This window comes from Molothrus ater, chromosome Z (assembly GCF_012460135.2).
Source record: "Molothrus ater isolate BHLD 08-10-18 breed brown headed cowbird chromosome Z, BPBGC_Mater_1.1, whole genome shotgun sequence".
Lineage (NCBI taxonomy): Eukaryota > Metazoa > Chordata > Aves > Passeriformes > Icteridae > Molothrus > Molothrus ater.
Genome location: NC_050511.2, coordinates 1,117,341 through 1,135,665, shown reverse-complemented (window position 1 = coordinate 1,135,665; position 18,325 = coordinate 1,117,341). Strand labels below are relative to the sequence as shown.

Genomic DNA, 18,325 nt, shown 5'->3' with positions numbered 1-18,325 from the left:
TCTGCTGCTGTTCCAGTGCTATGGAGAGGTGTGTGCTGTCTCTGGCAGGGCTCTCTGCAGTGAGTACCACGTGCACATCAGAGCAAGCTGCAAGCTGCTCACAGCAGCCTGGAGGACTCCAGTGAGCACAAAGACTTCACTTCACCCCAATGTGATGCTGGCTCTGTCAAATGATTCATAACTCCAACTCCACTGCCTCTGAGGCAGCTTCCTCAGAGCTGCACCTCCCAAACTGGCCAAGAACAGCCCCACACCAACAGACCCAAGAAATATGGGTGGTACTAGCAGAGGAATTTTAAGAAAGAGATCCTGAGTGTGTGCAGTGAACGTGCCCCTTCTCAGGGGGCTGGCGAATTTGCTGGAGTTCTCCAGAAACTACCTAATAAACACCAGTCATTCCTCAACCAGAAGAAACACTCTCTCCAAAATCCAACACTGATTTCCCAAAACTAACAATTCTCACACTGATTTACTTTTAAAATAAACTAACAAACAGAACACCAAGCCTTTTTCCTTTGTGTGTTATATTTATTATTCTTTTGGGAGGCACAATGAAAATTTCAGCTTCTGTTCTTTTCCCTTGCAGAACAGCAGGGTACAGGTTAATTGCCATCAATCTACAATCAATATATTCTTCAGAAAATCTCTGATTGCATTTTCACATTTCCTGATAATAGAATAGGCACATGTACCAGACAGTGTCAGTAGCTGAAATAAGTTTAAGCAATACTTGCTTAAAAAGCTGCACTGACTGCTATTTTAAGGCAGGTTGGGTGAAAGTTTGACAGGCAATTTCCTCAGGAAATGAAAATAATTTTGCCTACAGAAAAACATTGATTGAAAAGAGGCTTTCAGAAAATACTTCATCAGTGTGAAACTATATTGATGCTGCACTTCCTTTAGTTAGAAAGACATCAATGAATCTCTTTTGTTCAGAATTCTGACTTCTCAGTCGTTCCTTTACCTTGCAAGCAAGGCAGGCAGCGATGCTCTGCTGTCAGAGGAGGCAGGTTTCTCGGGGGATCAGCAGCTCATGCCAGGCTGCAGTGCCCAGGAGGCCTCAGGCTGTGTTCTCAATGAGCACAGCAATGCCCTGCCCTCCGCCGATGCACGCTGACCCAACCGCGTACTTCCCACCGCGGCGCCTGCTCAGAAACAAAAACAGGGGGGATCGGTTACTGCAGGTTACTGCAGCTGGTTTCCTCTCATAAAATCAGCAGCTCCTGTCCTGATTTTATGAGAGGAAACCAGCTGCCAACTGGGTGTCATTGAGAATGATGTTTTAGAATGTCTATGCTGGTATTTTTCTAGTAAAATACCATGAAGTCTCAAAGTGCTGTTGAAATATTTCTCAACAATGACTTTAGACATCATCTGGTTCCAGCCCCTGTCACAGGCACAAACATCTTCCACTAGACCCCACCTGAAAATTTCTGGAGTAGTTTTTAAACTACCTGCTGAGGCAGTTTTTAAATGCTAGGTTTCCTACAACCACACTCCAAGAAACAGATTTCTGCAAGGTGCAAACGATCTGAAGTTTCATGGCTGAGCACTAAGACAGTGTTGCAAGTACAAGCAAAGAGACACAGTGATCTCCACCCTGAGGGGGGAATTAAAATGCTGCTAAGCATATTAAGCAAGCCAAAAGAGCCAGAATTTCTGAAAATGGGCTAAAGGAGAGAGAAGGTGAAAACAAAGTCTTTTAAAGCATCCCTTTCAAGTAGCTAAAGGACCAGAGAGGGACTTCACACAAGGGCGTGGAGGGAAAGAGCAAGGGGAAATGGCTTCCACAGCCAGAGGACAGGGACAGATGGGATATTGGGAAGGAATTCCTGGCTGTAAGGATGATGAGGCCCTGGCACAGGGTGCCCAGAGCAGCTGTGGCTGTTCCATCCCCAGTAGTGTTCAAGGCCAGGCCAGATGGGGCTTGGAGCCACCTGGGATAGTGGAAGCTGTCCCTAGGACTCCATGATTCTATGAAATGCCCCATGTTAAAAAAAGAACAGACTCTGCTCAAAGGCCATTTCAAAAAAAAGGAAACCTTCCCACAGGCTCCTGTGGGCTTGGATCAGATCTGGGTGAACTAACGAATGCTGTCATGACAATAGGATGGGATGTGAGGCAAGAGCAGGACCTGCCCTGCAGCACAGAGGTGGCAAACTCTTACAGAAAGTGGCCTATTCCAGCCAGGAGAGTTTTAGGCTGGCTGACCAGAAGAGTTCAGTCACATGGCATCCATGCCCAAAATGTCAGCAGGCATAAATCCACCCGCCAGCAGTGCACCCACGCTGAGCAGCTGCTGTGTTCCTACCTTAACTCATGCACCAGGTGAGCTGTGATCCGTGAGCCCGAGGCCCCCAGGGGGTGGCCAATGGCAATGGCACCTCCGTTGACGTTGGTTTTCTCAGGGTCAAGGCCCAACACCTTTTCCACAGCCAGATACTGAGGTGCAAATGCCTCATTCACCTAAAGCACCAGAGAAAGGACAGAACTGTAACACCAGCTTTCAGCAGTATGTGTGCAAACAAGAATAAACAAGGTGAACCGGTCCTCCAGGTCCTTTTGGGAGAAACATTAAATGCTGTGTCTATAACAGCATGCTCAGCCAACACTCATGTGTCAATCCAACCCAACTAAATTCAAACACTATGCAAGTATGAGGTGTATTTTCTAAAAAAAATAATACAGTATGCTCTGAGACAGTGGGTCATGAAGAGCCTGCTGCTCTGACAGAAAAAGGCCCTGCTCACATGTATCACTAATTAAAAACATGAGCAGTCCAGCCAAAGGAGTAAACCGTCATGTCACATGAGGATATTTTTGTTCCACGGAATGTGATCACACCATTTCCAGTTTCCACGAGCCTGGGATTTTTGTAGTGACTGTGCAGCAGAAACTGGATAGAGAGAGGTCAGGCAGGCTCCTGACAGGCAAGAACACCTAAATGGCATGAGTGGAATCCTTCTGCTAAAAAGATCGGGGTAAAATCACTGTTCCTGTAAAAACATCTCACCTCTACCAAATCCATATCCTTCAGGGTCAGTCCTGCCTTCTTCAAAACCTCTGTAATTGCAGGTACAGGGCCTGTTTGGAAATCATATGCAGTCAGTTAAATTTAAAAAATTATTAAATTAAGTATTAAAAACTTGTTTTTACATAGGATAAATTCATAAAGCCTCATGAGAACCCCTCCCACGAGCTGCAGATAATAAATTCTGGATATGTCACTAACCTGCTTTCTTAGGTGGTAAGAGTGCTCCTAAATCTCAAAACTACTTGGTCTTCTTGCCAACAGCCAGGGAAAGCTGAGAGTGTCATGACTGCTGCACACAGAGCTTTTGAGTCAAGAGAAGTGACAGTTCCCAGATAAAAAAAAAAACCAACTTCACAATGGTTTTGAGGCATTCTCCTTCCCTGTACTCTTGGTTCCACTTATTTTTTCCTCACAACCTGCAGCCTCCAGGTAAACAAAATAAGAAAAATACAGGCTGCTCTAGAGTTTGCTGGTCATGTGCTTAGTTATGGGTATTGTTGTTTTGTTCTTAATATATCTGAAAATCTTCTAGTAAAAAACATTTAATTAGTTTATTCCAAACAATTAAATGCTCTCTCAGACTCAGGTCTTGGACAACTGAAGAAAGTAAGATTTTGGGTTTCAGACTATTAAGAGTTTGGCAACCACACTGTCCTCTGCAAGAAAGCTGCCTTCTATAACCTAATATAAACTACTAAGGGAAATTAACCTCAAATACAGCTACCTAAGGAAACAAACACTCAAAGAGAATTTGGAAGGGTTAATCAGGTACGTGCTTGTAGGAGAAACATACTGAGATGTTGGGTGGTGGCTGATCATTCAATTCTAAAACACCAACAATCCTAAATGCTATCGCACCACCAAAAATGGTGTTGAAAGCACATACCTCAAAGAATAAATACATAAAAATAAGTAAATTATCAAAGAGACAGAAAAATTAAAAGAAGTAAGGACCCACTTCAGAGCTCAGTGGAGTTTCAGGGAGCCCCAGGCAGCTTAACACCAGACTAAGTGCATCTTATTAGGGAAGGATTTTAGTATGCCTGTTACGCATGAGAGTAATGGGAGGGTCTCATGTAGACAACACAAAGACCCCTAATGACAGCCAAGTAAACTTTTCCCCCTCTCTTTTTAAAACAATGGATTCTCTCACTCAACACTGTGAGACAGGACCTGCTATCAGTATGTGAAAGGACAGTGGCTAAGACTGAGCTCCTGTTTGTCAGATCTGCTGCCGTCATGTCCTCATCTGGTCTCTTTGAGCTGCTGGGGACAAGCTGTGGTGTGAAGGAGTTGGGATGGGATACTAAGTGATCCTCCATATGATTTATGAAGTTTTTAAACAAGCTAGAAGAGCTGCCTGGACTAGACAGAACAGGCTGGTCTAGGAAGCACAATGCCAGCACCATGTCCAGCGAAGAAAACCCTCCCTCCACGTTTGCTTTGAAGGCTGTGTCAGTCAGACAGTCTGAGCAGGAAAACAAATCTGACAATGCCTCATTTGCATTTCTACTGACACACAGAAACTGCCAACAACAGCTCCTCTGAACAGAACACAGAGAGGAAAAGCAATGCTGGGATACAATGCTGTCTGCAAACTAAAGTGAAGGGAAAAATCCTGTGGTGTCTGGATTGGCTTTGAGGGACTGTTTGCACTACGAGAGGAAACAGAAAATACCTAATGAGGAAACGGAAAATATGGGGCTAAAGCAACCAAGAAAAGGTTTTTGGTTTTCCAAGTAACACATGAACAGATGCATATCTTGGGATCCAAGCAGATTGAGCCACTGAAACTGCTGGAAGGTTACACTCCTCCATCAGCAAGAGGTGAGGCAGGCAAACTCATAGTTACACATTTTATCAAGGGACTTAGAGCTCACGGAGAATGAAAGTGAATTTAAGAAGAAAATGGTTTTTAAAAAATGTATGAGTGTTTGTTTTCTTGACTAAAAGAGACAGTAAAAAAGAAGAACCTGGGGGACTATGCTGGTGCTATTACTGTGGATCAGACACTGCACACACCCTTCCAGCCAAACTGAGGAGCAAATCTGTCCCTCTGCACAACAGGGATGGACTGACACAGCAGGATGGACAACAGGACACACAAACACCTTCAGAGCCACCAGACTGAGCACATTTCTTTCCTTTAGGATGCCCATGACAAGAACATTTTGATGCTGTTTGATGCCATAAAATGATGTGCTTTACTGCAACTTACCAATGCCCATGATGGAAGGGTCACAGCCAGCTGAGTGATAAGCTACTACTCTTGCCAGAGGAGTGAGACTGTGCTTTTTAAGTGCTGATTCACTGGCAATGATGACTGCACCAGCTCCATCACACACACCCTTGCAGTAAGAGAGAAGCATTTTTAGCAAGAAAATACAAAGAAACAAAAAAATCCTCACATTCTTTAAGCCCCAAAAGGGGCTTGAGTCTAAGGTACCCTAATTAACAATGAACGATGTTTCTTCAAAACAACCAAAAACAAATCACTCTTCTGAGGATGGGGAAAGATAGTTAAATATAGATAAATGTTTCATGAATTCCAATGTGTTAGAAAAGAAAAATAAGTCTTCCCTGCATTGGAAAGATGATTCCGCTGACTTGCAAGAACGCTATTAATAATTGATAATATATGTGCTATTAATTATAAAAGATACTTTACAGACACCCACACTTACTGTGGCTATGATCTATTTTAGGCATGAATTCAGACTGTATGATCACAGCACTCCATCTGGCCCAAAGAACTTTAATCAATTAATTAAGATAATGACTGTGAGAGGAGCAGTCCATAATGACATGCTGCTAAGCACTGAGTATATTCTGGGCAAAAGCAAAATGTGGGGAGAGAGGACAGTAGCTGTGGTACAAAGATGAACAGCAGCAGTATGCCCACTAAAAAAATGTAGGTTTAAGGAAAGCAGTTCAGTTACCACTGCCCCCCCCAAAAGAAGGAGAGTGGGTACACAGCCCCTGCAGCCACAAACTGCACAACTCAAGGCTGATGAGGAAATGCCAATGCCTCACTGCAGTACCAGTGGCAACCTATAGAATCAAATTTAGGACTTAGGAGCTGACTGAAGGAACCCCTGGCACCTGCCAGGATCACCTGGCACAAGGCTGGGAAAGTCAGCTGGGGCATTCAGCTGCAGAATTAGAAGTCATTTTTGTCAGGAGACACCACTGAGAGCCAACTCGGTGAGAGATAAAAACAGTGGCAATAAATTTGGAGAACCACAGAGGGGACACGTGCCCAACCCAAGGGTCTGATGTACTCACTGAAGCATTCCCAGCCGTGACCGTTCCATCCTTTTTAAAGACACATGGGAGTTTTGTCAGCTGTTCCATGGTGGTCTGGGGTTTGGGGTGCTCGTCCTTTTGCATGCTTTCCTTACCCTTTTTTGTCTTCACCTCAATTGGTGCCATCTCAGCCTTAAAGTAGCCAGCGTCATTAGCTGCAACCACAAAAAGGAAAATAAAAAGGACCTGATAAAAACATCAAGATGATTGCCCAGCATGACCAACAATCATATTTTCATGTGCACACAGCTTCTTGCTCTATTTGAACCAAAAGTTCAGGGACAGCAATATTTATGCTTTATTTTGCTTATTTATTGTTGGGGGTTTTTTTTGTGGTTTTTGTTATTTTAGGAAGTTGGGCAAAAATTATACAAGTACACTGTCAAATTTCTCCAAAGAAAGCCTCAAATACTGAAACTTTATTTCAGGTTTAAACAGCTAAACTCCATCTGGTTTGGTTTTTTTGTGTAAACCACTAGGTTTATTTTTAGTATATATTCCCCTTTACTGCTGCTTTATTTTACAGCCCTGTCATTTCTCAGATGGCCAAGATGTAAATCTCACTCAGAGAGGAATGAGCAGAAAACCTCTTGAGCCGCATTGTTTCTGTTGATAAGACACTGTACATCAATCAAAATCCTGCTCAAGGTGATCCTCCAAAGGCTCTCACTGTCAAGCTAAGATCTCAGAATGGGATTCAGCTGCCTAAACAACCTAAAACAATTCAAGTCATTGCAAGTATCTAAGATGCCCAAAAAAGCATCTGGCCAGACTGCCAAATATAACATGAGACAGAGATTTAAAACTGAGACACTGAAATCGTCAGATCTGATGTTGTTTAGCTACCTCTGGGCTTCTCAATAAATGCCTCAAAACCTTTTTCTTTCCTGATTATACACAGGGTTCTCTCTTTACTGTGGGATAAGATGACCTGGTCCTACAGGCAGAAATAAAACCAGCAACGTAAAATCCTAGGAAACAAGAAACACAGTTTCTAGCAAAGGCTCCAGTAATAGCAGGAGTTAGGTAACAAGAGGAATAAGCAGGAAGGGTACCAAATGATGAAGAAAAGTTACAAAAAACACTTCTATATCCATTAGAAAAAATACAAAATCTTCCTTTGAGAGTGCAGCTGTTAAAATGCACCATCATTAGAATAGAGAACCATGCTTAGATTTTTCCTTCTTATGTTCACCTTTGGCCTCCAATGTATGTTGAGTCCCAGGATGGCCACTGCACATTCTACTGGATTTTGGCCTGAACTTCACAGTAACTGAGTCACAGAAACCTGGGAAGATTTGGGTTGGAAGGGACATTAAAGTCCATCTTGATCCAACCCCCTGCCATGTGCAGGGACACCTTCCACTGTCCCAGGCTGCTCCAAGCCCCACCCAGCCTGGCCTGGGACACTGCCAGGGATCCAGGGGCAGCCACAGCTGCTCTGGGCACCCTGGGCCAGGGCCTGCCCACCCTCCCAGCCAGCAATTCCTAATTGCCAAGAGCCCAAAATCTGTGCCTGCCCTCTGGCAGTGGGAGCCATTGCCTGGGTGCTGTCCCTGCAGGCCTTGTCCCCAGTCCCTGGGCAGCTCTCCTGGAGCCCCTGGAGGCCCTGGCAGGGGCTCTGAGGTGTCCCTGGAGCCTTCTCTTGTGCAGCTCAACAGCCCCAGCTGTGCCAGGCTGGCTCCAGAGCAGAGGGGCTCCAGCCCTGGCAGCAGCTCCGTGGCCTCCTCTGCACTGGCTCCAGCAGCTCCATGTTCTCCTTACATTGCAGGCCCAAAGCTGAATGTCTCTGAATTATGGTTTTGGGCACGTAAAGCGCCCCGAGAACAGTTTAAAACACAGCTCCTAAACAAATATCCCCTCTTCAGATTCCATGTGCTCCATGACTGTTCAAGCATTCAAGAACAACATTCAATTTGCAAAAGAAAGCAGAAGGATTTAGATGAATTACAGCACATGCTGGCACACAAGGAGGATGTGGGTCACTTTGGAAAACTGTTCTGCCGTGTAGAGGAAAGAAAAGAGTGCAGTCAGGCATGCCTGGGACAATGCTGCATCCCACCAGAGGGGCACCAGCAAATGACATTCACCAACGTGAATCCTACTCAGGCAGGAGCTGACCTGTGACTGGCCAGTGGTGTTTGCTGCCTCAACAGCTAAGGAATGTCCCTGAGGAAGGCACAGGAAGGCAGTGGAAAGGGGCTCTCACTAAACCTTCTGAGAGGTGCAACCCCTCACTCAGCCTACTGTCAAAGTCAACCCCCCTTAAGAGCGCATCATTTGTACCATGGGGCCAGCAAAATCACAAACTACAGCATGCAAACAGAAGGACAAGAGCACCAAGAGCCAGGGAAACCCTTAAAACGCTTGGAATCAATGCTAAAAACTGACTAGACTTGAAACTGGTGTCACATAAACGCCTCCCCTGCCCGACTCACTCACCAGCCTTGCACCTCTGCTGGGTTTTGAGCGCGTACCGGTCGCAGTCCTCCCGGGAGATGCTGTATTTTGCAGCCAGGTTCTCAGCTGTCACTGCCATAGGGATTTTAACATGTGTATCTGTTAGGGCTTCCCACAACGTGTCTTCCAGCTGCATGGAACATCAGAAGGAGGAGATCAGGAAGCACGGCAATACTGTATTTATTACTGACAGCTTCTAACTGTTCAGTAGTCTCTTAGAAACTAATGGTTCTTGGTAGAATTAATTCAGGTTGCCTACAGATAATTTACTGATTTATCAGAATGAACACAGTGAAAAACAGTGTGCAAGTTCTTGTGTGCTACTCTAATTAATCTCCATTACACTCTAGTGCAATTCTTTCCACTCACACGTGGCCCCAAGAGGCTTGGGGAAAGCTTTAAAAATAGGTTTTTAGTATTTCAGAATATTTCACATCTGTATTAATTACTTATTAGAGTCCTGTGAGCAAGCTTCCTGGTTGCCACGAAGGAAATGGGAGGCACTGTGAGAAGGCACAACAGCCTACTGATTCTTTAGCTCTTTCTCGACTGTCAGGTAGAATCCCCTTGCTAGAGTCAAAGGTTTCTGTGGGTATAACATCTCAGGGGAGAAGATACCCAAGTTTATCTTCACTCAAGCTGATAAAGGTAAGCCCAGTCAGTTCAGATGGCTTTTGTTATTTCTGTCAGCAGAAAAGTTCTTTAAGATAAACCATTCATTCACCTGTCACTGTGTAATTCAGTTATCTTTATGGTAAGAACACAGTTGCACCTACTTGGTGTATCAGCAACTTTGTGAAGGTGCTGTCTGTAGGACCTGTGCCACACAAGAACAGAATCAAGGACATCATATTCACCATCTTCACAATGGAAATATGGTGTGGGAAAAAAATCCAAAGGGCTGAAACACTGAAATATCCTGATTTTGCATTTTGATGTCAGTTATGACCTACTGAGTAAGTGGTGACACGTTATCAATTTATCCTGCTGCACATTTTCCACAGTATTCACTCAGGACATACCTTCAGAAGAAAATGTAAAGATAACTTACTTGTCAATGGATTTACCTTCAAGGTTCCACTTTGAAATTGAGAGATGATCACAGCTTGGAGGCATACACGCTCTTTACCAGTCTCTCTACCTACTGCCAGCATTACTAGCCTTGCCTAAACTGTATGTGCCTCTACTTCACAGACATTTTGTACATAGTGCTTGCACAGAATGTAGCAAGCGAACTAAATTTTGTGTCCAAGAGTTTATTGGTATGTTTAACATGGAACAGGAACTCAAAAATGGTTTTGAAAAAGCTGGAAAACTTCACCAAATGGCCTGACCCTACTGTTTCGATAATGTCTGAATACTACATAAATGCTTTAAGCTACCAAGTCTGGATCTAATCTCCAATAATTTCACGTGCAAGGATTTGGTGCCTACAATCCTGATACTAAACAATGCTTTGCTCACAGAGCAAAGGAAGTACCTTGAGTTCTGCTCCTAATCTGGTTCCGAACCGAACCTTCCGAACCGCGTAAGGAGCCTGGCTCATGCTCTCAGCTCCACCACACAGAACAACTTCTGACTCATTCAGGCAAATTTCCTGTCAACACAGTAAAACAAAACACATCTAGGATTTAGCTGGCTGCTTGAGTAAGAGAATAACAACTGTTTTAAAAGAAGAGGTAGTCACCTACAAAGCAACGAACTTAGAATGAATCCAAGCTTAGCCACGTGTGTACATGGATGAAGGGTTTACCCTCCTGTTAATGGTGGGGGTCTGTCTCCTTCATGCCACATCCCTTTTTCTTCCCTTCACCAGAGAATGATTGCATCCACGAGGGAAGAAGAGAATATGGGTGTGCACATGTGACAGAGCAGAGGAACAAAGACATCAGGAATCTGCATGCTTGTGTGGTTTGGTTCACAAACAGTTGTGCTTTTGGTTTTCAGCTCCCACTCTTCTCAAAAGGAACACAAATTACACTTCAAAGCCTGAAGTAAGACGTTACCATTCAAAAAAGGGACATAATTTTAGAAGACAATAGGTAGGTAGCTGCCAAATAAGTACCCAAAACACACTAATTCATCAATGGCAAAGCACACAAAACCTAAAAGCCCCAATTCCTAAATGCACCATCAAAGCATTCAAAACTAGTGCTTCCTTAAAATGCTTCACTGAGTTGGACTTTGAAGTTATTTATGAACTAGAATGAAAGAAAATTAAATTACCCCACGGAAGCTGTGGCTGCCCCATCCCTGGAAGTGCCCAAGGCCCGGCTGGACAGGCCTTGGAGCAACCTGGGATAGTGGAAGGTGTCCCTGCCCATTGTAGGGGGGTGGAACTGGGTGTACTTTGATGTGCCTTACAACCCAAACAGTTCCACGATTCTGTGATCTTGATATGCATTTGAGATTCCTAGCTAATAACTTGTGCGTAGCAATATGTGCTGAGATGCTCCCTACTGTTACTAAAAACTTAGTGAGCACCTAAGCAGCACAGGCTGCATTGATGAAATGCCATTTTTGAAAAGGACCTCACACCATACTTCTAGTAAAAAGTGGTCACATTCTGCAGCAGATTTTTTCAGTGTGGACAAACGTGTGTAAGGCCTCTGCAAAAAGCACTAGGAAAAACAGTCGGGTGGATGTTATTGCAAACATGTAACCTTATCTCTACATTTTTCATATGTTTCTTCTAGAGTATCAGACCTAAAATAATTCTTTAGCCAAGGAAAACCAAAAAAATCCCACTCAGTCAACAATCTGCTTGTTCAAGTATTCATAAAAGCAATGTATGAGCAAATGAAATAAAAATCCCTGTGCTCTGACTCAATGGTTTTGGCCAACTCCAAAGAGAAGTTGAGTCTCTTCTATCCTAAAAGAAGTGACATCATAAACTACTTAACCCATGAGAGGTTTGGATCTTTGAACAAAAGCATACTTAAAAAGCTCAGATTGCTGCTTACACAGCTAGCCAGGTGAGAATATAAACAATGATCGGGGGATGAAAGACTTCTGGAGTCCAGTAATTCCAGTCCATACAAACAGGATTGTGGGATGCAACTATAGCACAGCTGAGCTCCAGCTAACACTTGTTGCATTCCTCATATTAAACTAAAAATTACTACAATACTTGGATTTTAAGAACCAACCACACAGTTTGGCACTGTGGTGGCTGAACTGCAAAAAACTGTGCTGGACAATAGAAATCTCTATCAAAAACCCATGTGAAGACTCATCCCAAACACAAAGGACATGTTTCTACACGGTAAAGGCCTGACAAAAGCTACAGCTGACACAGAAATACAGCTTTGTACCTGACAGCCATTGGCAATGGACTGGAAGCCAGAGCCACAGAGCCTGTTGACAGTGAGGGCTGGGACAGACATGGGAACTCCCACTCGCAAACCAACGTGTCTTGCGATGTAGATGGCATCTGAGGAGCTCTGCAGGCACAACAGGAAAGAGGTTTTGTCACACTCTCATTGGTTTGGAAAGCAAAAAAGAAAAACTCTTGATGGAAAAGTCAGAATGGTGTCAATTCATCCCAGACAGAAGATGGTGCATGTTCAGCAGAAATCCTACTGCTCACCCAAAGCACTTTGATTGAGCTCAGGAAGACACTATCCATCCACAGGACCTGAAAGTGTCACTGTCTTAATATGTATTTTAAAGAAAGCGTGTGTTAAGTCAGAAACTTTATGTTTTTTTCCCTTATCCTTTATTTTCAAAACAGCACCCACACAGCAGGCTGACACAAGGGCAGATCCTGCCTGGCGAGCTGCAATTATTTTAAGGTAAATTAATATTGTTCAGACTAACAAGGGAAGGCCTCCCAAAACCAGAGAGAACATCTATGCTCTTGGGGAATGTGCCCTAAGCTAAAACGTATCATAAAGACAAAGTTCTGTGCACAGTGCTGCAATACTATTGCAAGTTCAGAAAAAAAAAACCTAACGAAGCCACTTCTGCTGAAGGAGTTTGAAGAAGTCACACATTCACAGTTTATTAAAATTAATCAAACAATATAAATAAACCAGAATTTTAAAAAAAATCTACTGGGATGGGGAAGTATGCTGCAAAGGAAAAGACATGTACTTTCAAAATAAAAAGAAACTTTATCAGGAGATGGCTATTTTTTATGTGAAAGTACTACAAGAGATTTGAGTGCAGCAATGCTTTCATAGGCCACAAACAGCTCTTACAAAATTGAAAAGCTGAATAAAGAAGCATAGATAGTAGCTGTAGGAGACAGAATAATTTAAAGCCACTCTTTTGGCTGAAAATCCAAAGAAGGAATACTACCTGTTTCTTTGCTTATTTTCCAAGTTCTCAGCTACTTGCTTCTTCTGCATCCTTGAAACACACAGTGCAAAATAGAAGTCCCCACCCTTAATAGTAATGGTGAAAATCAGAACACAAAGCAAAAAAAAAAAAAAAAAGCTAGAATGTTCTTTGCTGTTTTGCCTAAAACAAAGATCCTCATTTGTATGTGTGGGTAACTGCAGTTCTGCAATGCGTACAACAGCATCCTCTTTGGAAAAGACACGATTGTCCAAATGTCTCTGCCAATCAAAGCATGTATCCTTCCAGTCCAAAGGAAACTCAGGTTCACTCAAAAAAAAAAATTCTATGGAAAACACAGGAGGAATTGACTCAAATCACTTACAGGCTTGACACAGAAAGGGATTTATGCAAGTCAGTGAAAAAATACTGATCACTGAGTCACACAGCTCAAGCCATTAAAACAAGGGAAACATACCTGGGATTAGCAACTAACCAGTTAATTGACATGTGCTTTTAGGAGGTCAGCTCGTCCTGGTTTAAACCACCTCTGGCACTAAAAAAAGCAAGCTAAGCCTTGCTCCCAACAGCACCACAAATCACACAGGATACATCCCTCAAGCACAAGCAAGAAACACTACCCTGCAAACCGCTACCGACCCCTTTCACTTCCACCCCTTTGGCTGCCAGCCCGAGGCGGCAGCTGCCTACAGGGTCACACCGAGGGTGCCTGAAACAGCGGCCGAGCAGGGGATTTTGCAGGCCACCAACCTGCATGACGTTGCCCACGACGACGCTGTCGACGATCTCGGGGGGCACCTTGCCCGCGGCCAGCGCGGCTCGAGCAGCATGCTCCGTCAGGTCGGTGGCCGAGAAGTCCTTCAGCAGCCCCCCGTAAGTGCCGAAGGGAGTGCGCTTGGCCGCCACGATGAACACACCTGCGGTGGGGGGCAGAAATGACCCACGGTGAACGCTCCCCCCACAGTGGGGGCACAAATTATCCAGAGGCAAAGCACCTGGCGCGCAGGGGAGCGCCAAGCCCGCCTCCGGTGGGTGAGTGTCGCTACGGGACACGAAATGAAATGATGCGGGCACTGGAATCTCCGGGGCAAAAGAAGGGCAGTTTAATTTCTGACCCCAACATTTACAGATTTTTAAAAGTGACGGTGGATTGGAGGATGACAGTGCTACCTCTCCAATGACACTGGACATACCAACAGTCCATCGAATTTCTCCTCCTCCAGAAAAGAATGCGAAACAATAAGTATTTACAAAAAAAAAAAAACCAAAAAACACGCGTGAGAAAATTCATTGCAAGAATGTAAACATCAGAAGGCTCAGGAGAACTTAAAAACACAGGGCAACAGGTGACACCCCAAATTCACACGAAACTTTGTAAGTATAGGCAACACAAACACAAGAAGCTTGAGATAAATAATGAATGGTGCTTTAGACAGGGAAGGCATGAAGAATTAACAGTCAGAAAGAAAAGCTGTGAAGATTCTGGAAATACAGTGAGGTTTGACAACAAAGCAAGGTTGGATACAAATGTGGAGTCGGAGTAGGCTGCCACATGCATCAAAAATTAGTGCTAATGCACTTAAAACATGCCAGTAACATCTAGGAAATCCTGCAGTAGACACCTGTGAAAAAATCAGATAAGGAACAGTGCTTTTAGCAGAGGCCATTCCCTCATCCTAGAAAAATCAGCAGATTTTTGGTTTATATGCAGAAACAGTTTCCACAAAAAAACCAATCAAACAAAAAACCACCAAAAACCAAAAAAAAACCCAAAAAAACCCAAGAAAACCAAAGCAACCCCCCCCCCCATACTCTTTTTATATGCACTTCAACTTTGAGGACTTTAGCTTAAGAGGAAGAACATTCCCTAATCAAAAAAATTCATGCATCTGACACCAGAAATATATATATGCCACCTAAACTGCTTTAGCATGAATCTTCTGGTTCCTGAGAAGAAAATCCAGTTTTTACTAGGCAGGAGACCATGTGCAAGAACTTGTGTACAAATGCACGGGCCGGGAGCAGATGAAACAAATTCCAGATCAGGGGAAGCCACCTCTGAACCAAAGCAAACATCTCCTGGCTGCCTGTCACACTGGCTCCCTGCTCCCACGTGCAGAAAAACAAGTGGGAGGCAGGCTGTGAACTTTCCCCCAGTTGAACCGTATCGCTCACATCCCCTGTTTCCACAGCTCCCATCAAACACCCAGCTCTTTTAGGGAACGCTGCAGGGACACACACAGATGTAACCACGCAGACAAATGAAAATGCCTGCTCATTAAGCTGCTTGTGAGCACTGATTTCAGGCCATCTGATCTGTGTTACTTGGCTGTGTTGTCAGAGAGGGTGCCTCTCCATCCCGCATGTATTTGCACCCCAGGCTGCATGACTGCTAGAAAAGGACATTCCAAACTGGTCAAGGTCAAGGCTCCCCACTGACAAGGGCCTGAACACAGTGCAGAGATCTAAAATGTGCAGGGAGGAGGCTCAGACTCGTATCACAGAATGGGTTGGGTTGGAAGGGCCTTCAAGGATCGTCCAGTTCCACCCCCCTGCCATGGGCAAGGACACCTTCCACTGTCCCAGGCTATTCCAAGCCCCATCCAGCCTGGTCTTGGACACTTCCAGGGATCCAGGGGCAGCCACAGCTGCTCTGGGAAGCCCGTGCCAGTGGCTCACATCATGGCAAAGTATTTCTTCCCAATACCCAATCTAAACCATCCCTCCCTGGCATATCTTTCCTGCAGCAAAACAGGCCTTGATACTCACATTCTTCACCACTCCTCCCATCCACTGATTCCCTGCCTCCTCCAAATTGTGCCAGCCCTAACTGATCACAAAGCCCCACTGCAGACCAGCCTGGGGACCTGACCAAGCTAAAGGAGCCCCTTCTCCTCCCTCTTGGCCCGTTTGTCAGTCACCCACGTTATTTGTTCAGTCATATCCACTGCGGCATTGCCTCACGAGCAGCCCAGGGGCGAGGATGGAACTTTGCCCTTAAGCATTCCTTCCACATCAATACCACCTCTCTCTCTTTCACGGAGGCTGCTCACCGCTGCCCACTTCCCAACAGCACCACGGGGCCAATAAACCAGGGCAGGTCACACAAGAGAGGCAGCTGAACACCAACTCAGCAGAAAATGAGGGCCTCATTTTCACTTGGATCAGTCCTGTGCCCGAGTTCACCTTCTGCCTGCTCAATAAAACAATAACTCAAGATTCAGAGAGAAGACTGGGTGGAACCAGTACGAGAGGAAGATGAAGGAGCAGCAGCACAGTCTGTTGAATTAGTTATGTTGAATTAGGCTGGACATAGACACTCCCTTAGGGGACATAACTCCAGAGCCTGCCAAATTTTGCTGGACTGAAGAGGCACCTACAAATGCTACTCCCTCCCCAGAATTTCAGGAGGGGCAACAAGGGGTGGCTGAAGTCCTGAGTGAAAAAGGACTCTTTTACCTTCGACAACTCTTCCTAAATTCCCATCAATTAGTTCTGTCCTACATTACCAGAGAAAGATTCCAGAGTCTCTGCAACTTTCCAAGGTGATAAACATTATCTAAGAGCACAATAGCACCAAATGCATAGAAATCTGACAACTTTTGGGGAAAGAAAGCCAAGATCACTCTGAATCCTTACCAAACACTACACTTGAGACATTTTTTAAACTGGTTTTCTTAATCACTTGCTGCCAAATATGGAACTGAAACACTACTTGATCCTCCAACATTATCTCAAATGCACTTGGTACGAAAATAATTCTTCATCAGATCACATTCTGAAAGCCTAGAAAACAACCAATAACATAAAAAAGGAAGTTGAGAAGCAAGAAATATGAAAGTGTTGTGGGTTGAGATAAGAGAAAATCCTGCTAAAGGGCACAGAAAACCAAAATCAAACTATTATGGCAAGGTGCCCTCTGTGCTATCCAGCTCAGCAAAACCATCAGAATTAACACAATGCTGACTACACAGGCCTTAGCACTGCAATCTCGCACCATGACTGACATGTATGTTATTATTTAAGTACAGTCTGTCAAGTAGCAAAGTGCTATCAAATAGAGAAAAAGCCCTATTGCAATAAATTTCAATTTTGCTTTCATACAAGAACAGGTCTTAAAAGGTGTATGTACCTCATTTTTAAGAGTCACAGAATTTAAACAATGCAGAGCGTAAATCAGTTCTTTGCACCAAACACTTCCAGGAGCTGTGGCACCTTAAGGAGTTTATCGTGCACTAGCAGGGCTAACACAGGCAGGGCCTGGATGTGACAAACTCCCTGTCACTGACAGTTCAGGTGTCACTTAGCCACTGCACATAAACAGAGAATCACAGAATTACAGAATCATCTGAGTTGTAAAAGACCTCTAAGACCATGGAGTCCAGCCATTCCCCAGCACTCCCAAGGCCACATCCACATGACTTTCAAATCCCTCCAGGGCTGGGGACTCCACCACTGCCCTGGGCAGCTGTGCCAGGGCTGGACAGCCCTTTCCACGGAGAAGTTGCTCCTGCCACACAAGTCAAATTCCCAGTTACATGACAGACACGCACACCTTGCTTTGCGTTTGTTTGCAGCACAGCTGAGTCGAGCACGCAGGGAGTCAAACACTGAATTACGGCAGAAAACAAGCGCTGAACACAGAGGCTGTGACTGACACTGTCTGACCCCCTCCTCACCTTCTTCACCCCCTCCCCACCCTGTGCTCCCCATTCCCACCCTCTGAACACCATTCCTAGCCCCTGACCACATTCCCTCTCTGAAACCCATATCCACCCCCCGACCTCATTTCCACTCTCTGAACCCCATTTCCCTTCCCCTGACCCCCATTCCCACCCCCTGACCACATTCCCACTATCTGAACCCCACCCCCACCCTCTGAGCCCCCTCCCCACTCTACGGCGATCATTCCCACCCTCTGACCCCGCGCAGCCCGGTGTTTTTGGGAAGTTCCTAATTACTTCCAGCTCTCTGGCCGAGCAGGCACGGACGGGACAGCGGTGAGAGAGATCCCCCGGAGGCACGGGAATGGCTCTCGGGGGCTCTACTTTGTAATTCCTGCCGGCCCCACCACCTGCCTCGCTTTGGGGGCCCCTACAGCGTCCAAGCCGTGACCTCCCGCCCTCAGGGTCCGCCCGGAGCCCCTCAGGGAGCCAGGGATCCGCGGGGGGACGGGATCCTCACCCCTCAGCAGCGCCATGGCCCGCTCGAGTGCCGCGCCCG

The 18,325-nt window shown here is 45.1% G+C and overlaps 1 protein-coding gene across 1 annotated transcript; it reads right to left on the bottom strand.

The window, feature by feature from the left end:
• Window positions 1-507: 507 nt before the first annotated feature.
• ACAA2 (acetyl-CoA acyltransferase 2) lies at window positions 508-18,325 on the bottom strand. The gene is made up of 10 exons (XM_036403638.2): window positions 18,287-18,325; window positions 13,853-14,019; window positions 12,115-12,243; window positions 10,281-10,397; window positions 8,783-8,930; window positions 6,320-6,495; window positions 5,253-5,382; window positions 3,014-3,084; window positions 2,312-2,466; window positions 508-1,145 (listed from the first exon to the last, which is right to left on the bottom strand). The coding sequence occupies exons 1-10, from the start codon at window positions 18,300-18,302 to the stop codon at window positions 1,061-1,063; spliced, it is 1,194 nt and encodes a 397-aa protein (XP_036259531.1). The 5' UTR covers window positions 18,303-18,325; the 3' UTR covers window positions 508-1,060.